We start from the raw sequence: 7,981 nt of genomic DNA, 5'->3' as shown, positions 1-7,981 counted from the left end.
GTTCATGGAAATAAACCACGTACTAGCACTAGGTCCAAGTTGGCATAATTACTTCAGATAAGGGTTGGGGTTGATCTTTGTGTCTATAATGTCCTGTTGCATTGTTTCAATCAATATTTAATACCGTCCTGTGTGTAGATGATTATTATTGGAGTTTTTTTCGGACCGCATCACGGTCATTTCCAGAATCCGGCCTAGGAGTCGGACCGAAGTCTTTAAAAACAGGATCGGAGTAGGATCAGAGAATTTGTCGATCAGCACCGCACTAAAATCAATAAGCGTGATACATCTTGCACAGGGATATCTATAGAAACTAGATATCCCTGATCTTGCATTACCAGTCGCTATTTTTTTACCATAAGATAATGAGTTTCTGTATTTCCGTATGCCAACGACCGAGGAGTATTATAACTTTCCGATCAAAACCTGCCGCTGTGTACACATTACGCACATTGGGGCGACAGACACAGTGAGACAAAACAAAGGATTCTTCAAGTTTCCAAGTGCAGCACAAATCATGTTTAATTTGCCATAATATCCATCCGCAACCCGAAGGTTTACTTCGCTTACACGACCCACAATTGACGAGATTATATATTTTGCACACTTTCAAGGGATTATATCACAAGCCGCAGTGCATCATAAAAACGTATTTTCGCATTTTATGCGCGAGTAGAATATCTGATCATTGTCGCTCCCTTGAAAGTCAAGGTCTCCTTCAATTTTCCATCGACAATTTCCGATTCTTGGCTGAAGTTGGGGCCAGTTACGACCAATTTATTTCCAACCCGACTTGCGGCGGCCTGAAAACGAGAATATCAGCAAGTTGTTTTAAACAACAAGTGGCGCGACTGCTGTATACCAGAGGCTGCTTAAACAATATATTATACTTTCCGATGTCTACACGTGCTGACAAGTTCACATGAAGCGACCGCAATACACATTTTATCCACTCTAAGCATGGCTGTAAGGTTAAAGAGTGAAGCATTACCATGGGTTTCAAGTCTTTAAAATAAATAAGCGACAAAAATGTCGAAAACGAAACTATAGTTAGACAATCGTCGTGACAACTGATTTTCGCAGACCCGCTATAATACTCCTATCTCTTGTAGAAATTTAATTGTTCAGTCAATATGAAATTTAGTTGAATTCAGATATTTACTACGAATTGGTTAACAATGCCTATAAGTTGTCGTATGTTGCAGTCGTAGAGCCTGCGATCAATCGATCGTTTAAAACTTTTAACAGTAGGTTATAACACTTTATCTGGACCGTAGTGTGATCGGTCATCTCCAGATCGGTACGATGTGTTTTACCTGCGCCTTTTTTCCATCCGCAAATGAAAACTCTTGAGTTTGTCCGACCGTGAATGTGTTCGTCACAGTCTGGCCGGGGTAGATCCTCTTCACTACGTACGTATCACCATTCTCTTCGACTTCAGTTGTGAGTGTGGCGCTGCTGGACCTTGCAATTTGGTCAGCTGAAGCGCCTGTACAAAGAACATGTTTTGATTAAAAAAAAGATAGAGTGAAAGGCTGCTCCTCTGCGCCTCTAGTGTTTGACATCGTAATGAATACGACATTAACCATGGTCTTCTAAATTTCAGCTTTGTCAGTAGATCTAATAACAGTAAAACTTACTTAGTTACACTCACCGCTTGCCGCAGCGAACGCTTCATAGTTTTCACGCTTCTCCATAACGTATTTGCCGGCGAAAGACATGATTCAAGGCTATATTCTATAATTCCAAAAGCACGCTATAAATTCTGTCAATCGAATGTAAAAGGAATTAGTATCGCGAAACCGATTATTAGAAATTTCTTCATTGGATAAGAGTAGCCGGCTGTCTGTTGGTCGCGAAAATGCCTTATATACTCTGGCAACTCAACGGGTATGTTTTACAGTACATGAATGTGTTGAGATTTCTTCGATAAAGATAATATGTGATCTGTTACTATAATATCTAGACATCTGTATTATTGATAATGAATACGCTCTGAAATTGTTTCAGATCATCCGCTTTTGGAATGATTCAACTGTAATTAGGCCTACTTTACGACCATAACCTGCTTCAGTCATTTCCTGATATATCTAGAAGATTTTGAGGCCCAGCCATTCTAAGAGGTTGCAATACTTCCATCAGCCATAATCGCCGACCTATAGTAGTAGTATTGCAAGGCAAATCTGACACCCAAGTTATACCTCAGGCTGTGGCCACTATACTCCGTAATGATTCATAAACGAATCTCAAAACCATCCTGCCAAAAGCAGATAACTAGTGACTTTATATACGAGTCGAGTTGTGTGGACGGCATCACATGATCATTGACTACTCACGGTATCGTAAAATTGAAATCAAAACCGCAGAAAACATGCCACGTGCACTACAAAGTGGGCGGCGCAATTAAAATTTTTGAAGATATTCGTGTTACCGACCCACCAGTCGGGAAAGTGATCTTTTAACGACGCAAATATTGGTTTTGGCGGGAATCCGCGGCAACATCGTTGAAATTGCCGCACGTAAAACAAGCGCATTTTTATTAGAAGCACTTTTCGAATGAATACACATGTACGCGTTTCACGGTGACAAACACGTACCGCATATTGCGTCTATATTATTAAATCGATAACGAGTTAACGACTTTCAAAACTCGGATGTAAACAGATGTAATCAATTCCCGGCACTCATGAATAACGTGCGATTATGGAAAGCACACCGACTGGAATTATATTAACGACTTTTCATTCCCTTTCCTTCGGAAATTGTACTTTTCCATATCATTGTCGCGGGGAATGAGGCCTGTGTCAGGTATTTAGTTTCACTGTTGTAATTGTATTATTAATCATAAACAATTAAATATATAAGTCGTGGCGCATTCGGCGCTTATCGCATACACGCCCGAAGTAGCTTATTAAAACAGGAACTTCATGATATATAATACAATGTACTTGTATACTTGTATATGAGTAGTCACGGAGCCATCGGATGCAAAGTACTCTTGTCTTCTATCTGTCATAACAGTGAGTTCTTCGCCCAAGGGGCGATTTGGATTTTGTAGGGAGCGGAGAGGCTCAGGGGGCGATATGGGGGCGCTGGGCTCAGGGGCGTCGTGAGGGGGGGGGCGCTGAAGCAAGATGGCTTCGCAGTAGATGGTGTAGTAAAGCAAAACATATCATTAACGAGTTTTCAGAGAAAATTAACATTCGACAAAACATGTCAAATCTCGAAATTTTTGCACGATATTTGCTATATATGTTCTCTCAAAAATTAAACATAAATCTCTGACAATTTCTACAAGTTATTTACTTTTTTGCGCGCTACGCGCGAATTACCGTTGCCAAATGTTTGATTTTGGTTACCCTTCCCCTACGAAAAAATACGCGTTATTTATCGAAAATAGAAATAGGCATTTCGGCGTAGGCCATTACCACGCCACGATGCACGAAGACATATGAAATTTTGGCCAATATGGGCCCCGAGAAGTGTGCCAAAACATCCTCTGCGAAAAAACCTTTGCTGAAAAGAATTGCCCTAATGTTGACGGTAAATGTCGATATAAATATGACTTATTGTCAATAGGTGCTTAAATGGCTCGTGCCGAATTATCATGTCATGATAATCTGAACCCCATAGGACAAATAACATCCATCAAAGAAAAATTATTTGCCATTGAATAAAATACCAATTTTGAATCGTGGGCATATTTTAGTTCAGTACGTTTATGCGACTTCAATGTCTTTTGACTATATATAGCCAGCGGTTAGGAGGATAAAGGGTTAAGAACCACTGATAGAGATTAAAATAACAGCGTGAAGCACCGCAAATAGTTAAATTATTACACTCCCCCAATTGGTCGTTGCGCGGTGTAAATTTGCTAACAGCGCGACAATTGTCTTTTCCGGGAGCACCTATACAGTCGGCTTAGAGCAGGGATGGGCAGAATTCTCAGCTCGCGGGCCGCATTTAACATCTGAATCCCTTCGCATTATACTATAATCGGAACTCAGAAATATAAGCCCCGACGCAAGCTTTTATTTGATTATGCAGTAACCATACAGTAACCGACGACTGGGACAATACACAAATAATTTAAACATTGATTTGATGAACGCACATGCGTCAGAAACATTAACGAGATTTTGTTATCTGGCCATTCTCAATCAATTCGTCAAAATTAGGGATGAAAGTAGGTTGTGCCGCTTCTTAAGAAAGGATGAAAATTTGAATACGGGAGCAGCGATTGGCTAATAAATAGATATGATGATTCTGTAGCATGATATATGTTCTATATTTCAGCATATCACTAGGGCTTGCCGTGTTAAATAGTAATATGGTAATAGTAAATGTCATGTGATATTTCTCTTGCTTCTTGACGTACTTTTGTGAGGACGACATATACAAGACGTAATTTACTGTTGTCTCAAACATTTTATTAATTCGGTTGATTTGTTTTTCACCTCATAATTTGATAAATTGTGCCTATAATAAGAATGGCCGGAATCAAATGGTGTTTCAAATTGCAGCAACAAAACTTTTCGCTTTTTGTATTGATTTGGACATCTCATTATGAATGAGTTGAGACAGAAGTTACGAATAATTTGCCCCTAACTGCGCAGTGCGCATATATAGAGAACGAATCTACAGCATACACTCATGAACTGTTTTTTTTCAAGTACGGTACAGTTGGAGTTCTAATCTAAAATCACAATTATGATCCGAACTAAGTTGCTTTTCTTGGATATGATAAGCAACTGAAACGTTTCAAAATACGTTGGTCTCGGAAACGGACTATTTCCCCAACAATAAATTATTTATCAATATTTTATTACGTTTCCCGATGCCTTCGTGGGCCGCATAAAATCATGTCACGGGCCGCACCTGCCTACCCCGGGTTTAGTGCATGTTCTGGAACTTAGGAACATACTGAATCAGATATATGACGGGCGAAACTATTAGCTGGCCTTCTTTCTATAATGGGAGCCTATTCTGTATGTACTGTAAACACTTTCCGTCTGTTCAGACAATATTGTGTAGGATAGCTCACGTCTAATGTCCTGATCTTGGTTCGCATCATAGAATTTTCGTTCGGGTGAGGGATAAGAGTAATTGCGAGAAACATTGAAAGAATTCGATTTGTGATAATTTGGAAATTTACACCAATAAGTGTCACATGTTGCAATCTCGCCATGACACGGCATCTCTGTATTATGTGATTACATTTGGACGTGGCCATTGAAGCAGTCCTGGTTCAGTCCTTTGAAAATACTTCTAATTCGAAACCGACTGAAACATCATTAGCATCTTTCTTTCCTTTGCGCCAAAACCAGCGATAACTGAAGAGCCTGATGCTATCTCCACATAAACACACAAATTACAACATACAGCGAGTCATTTGAAATGATATGCGACATTTTATTAGTTAGATCAAACAGAATACACTCGTTTTCAAACACCACCCGAACGTCATTTTTAATGCAGGATTTAACATCTCTCCGACCACCTGGTCATGCTGGCGTCGCCCAATGTGATAGTCTCTTTGAGATTGTTGCCTTCGATTTCAGCAACGCACGTGAACTTCGCGCCTTGCATGTGGAGCTTTCCGCCCTCCAATTTCACAACGACATCCTGAAAACATATTCCACAGTGAAGATTTGCAATCGCATTTTTATTCACCTTTGCAAGAGTGGTCTCTATTTAGAATATGGGGATGCGATGCTCAATCAAGCCCATGCTGGAGTGTGGGGATTGATTTCGACAATTTTGAAGTTGAATGTCTCGGGTGACAGTCGTTTCGGGCATCTGGCTATCGATTTCTCCAGCGAATGTCATATCTGTGTCGAGTCCAACAGAGTTACATGTATAAGGGAAATGCGCTTGGAAAACGGACTGGACATGAGCTGGTGTATTATCCTCGCTAAGACATTATCAAAGTACGGTCGACAAGTTTGTGACACCGAAAGCCTTGATGCAATACACGACAAACGCAGCTCAGCGGTTGCTTCAATAAAACTTGGACATCGTGCTGGTAAACATATATGCAAGGAATTGCATTACCTTCGCTGTTTTCCCTTCGACAAGGTTAAGGTCGCACTTTTGGCCAAGGGTGAAGGTGTTGGTGGTCGTTTGGTGTGGGAACACACGCTTGACAGTGTAGGTATCGCCAGATGCAGAAATCTCCGTGACGGGTCTCAGAGCTTCTGCCTTCGAGATTTGCTCGGCAGTGGCTCCTGCAGAATGAAAGCACAGATGGGTGAGTTGTTTGAGTCGTCAATAAATGGAATATCCTTTTAATCACCAGATTCATCGCCATACTAATTTAACGTATGTATGTCTTAGAAATTACAAAACATACCGATAGCCTTGGCGAAGGCTTCGTAGCCGTCCCTCTTAGTAAGTTTGAATGCTCCTACAAAGGCCATGTCTTCTGAATGCTCGAACCTAAAGACAAATCAGTTGTGATGAAATCAGGGGAAGGTACTGCTTTTATCGTGTTTCGTACGATCTGCATGTGACGGCATAAATTCGGTATCACAATCCGAGTGTATTGTTCCTCTGCAACGGAACCAACATCATGAAAGTGGTAGTTGAAAAGAGTAGACGGTGGTACGACAACTCTCTAAACGATTTACCAACATATCAGCATTATTCTATAGGTTTCTACCATTCCGGTCGGTGAATGGACATCAAACACGATAGTTCCGCTTCCCTTTCATACCCATGTTTTTATGATATAAGCGATAATTCTGTTGGCATAACGTACAGTCACAAAGTCATTCAACTTCATACATAACTGTAAATGCTTACCGGTTTACTTTCACCGAAGGTGGATCCTTATAGTACTGCAGAACAGACAACACAAACGTATGGCGTTAGGGATTTCGATTTATATTCCCTATCCAATGCAGGAGGCTAGGCCAATATGTATGTCCTTCGCTGGTTTACATATACATCGGTACATAACATGTTAGTGTTATGTAAACATTGAATAATCCGAAATTTGGATGATCGAAGCCATCGCGAATTACTTATATCTAGGTCACTTGTTAGACACTCATATCTGCCCCACCCGCAGTAATGATCGCCGGAAGGAAACAAGTACACCAAGTGTGTAATGCGCAGGCATATATGAATACCGTATACTGACACGCTAGAAATTAAATTAAATCGAAACATATTAGTTGAGTAGAGTATCGAGTATCCACTTAAACCTGTAATATTCAGCCCAAAACTGCCAATCCCACAGGTTTAATTTCGGCGCTTCTTCAAACCAAAAAATTTGGTTGTGCAACTATTCACCAGTAATTCGAATTCAAATATCCCGGCAAAATACAATTTTAACCGTTTTGCTAGAGTTGAACCATGTCCGATCGTAACGAAATAATAGTGGGTGCGAATTCCATCATGTCAGAGGAACGCTTCTAAAAGTTGTCAAGAGTAGACAATGAGTAGGCCTTCATACTTTTAACAACGCACACCTTCTACACTCCAAGTCATTCCGACACCTTCCTATCTTTTCATTGTATCGCAGTCTTTCGGTGTTTTGAAATGATGAAGTTTTAAGAATTAACTGAATATGAACTTCATACGCCACAAGGATCCAAATGGGCCGTGTTTCGCGTCGTGGTGACGTAGGGTCAATGGATATCGAACTATACGAATATCACGAAATAATTGGTAGACAATTTAAACAGTTGTTTTCAAGTGAATTCTCTGATATTGATTTTCCAGCGCATACGATTTTCGAGGTTACTTATTTGAAAGATTTTGCCAAACTTCTATTTTCTGCCTTCACTCGAAGTATAGTTGCATGCTTTGGAAATGTCCGCTGACACTAAAGTATAGTTTTCAATCATCACTTTTGTCTCTGCTCAATTGTATCATAAAGCACTTTGGCTTTCTATGTGGATGGATATCGAAGACAATATTGCACTCATGATTTTCCCGAGGGGTCTAAGATGTATTTGATGTGCAGGCGAGATTG

General features: G+C 40.3%; 1 protein-coding gene across 1 annotated transcript; it reads right to left on the bottom strand.

The window, feature by feature from the left end:
• Window positions 1-496: 496 nt before the first annotated feature.
• LOC145446618 (uncharacterized) lies at window positions 497-6,959 on the bottom strand. Its single transcript, XM_080324964.1, has 7 exons — window positions 6,805-6,959; window positions 6,353-6,438; window positions 6,055-6,227; window positions 5,485-5,625; window positions 1,655-1,724; window positions 1,317-1,489; window positions 497-803 (listed from the first exon to the last, which is right to left on the bottom strand). The coding sequence occupies exons 2-7, from the start codon at window positions 6,417-6,419 to the stop codon at window positions 663-665; spliced, it is 765 nt and encodes a 254-aa protein (XP_080181090.1). The 5' UTR covers window positions 6,420-6,438; window positions 6,805-6,959; the 3' UTR covers window positions 497-662.
• Between the last annotated feature and the right edge of the window lie 1,022 nt (window positions 6,960-7,981).

The sequence above is a fragment of the Botryllus schlosseri genome, chromosome 9, assembly GCF_051294905.1.
Source record: "Botryllus schlosseri isolate E-star chromosome 9, Bs_hap1, whole genome shotgun sequence".
Taxonomy (NCBI): Eukaryota; Metazoa; Chordata; class Ascidiacea; order Stolidobranchia; family Styelidae; genus Botryllus; species Botryllus schlosseri.
The sequence above is the reverse complement of the archived record's forward strand: the minus strand, read 5'-3'. Positions and strand labels throughout refer to the sequence as shown.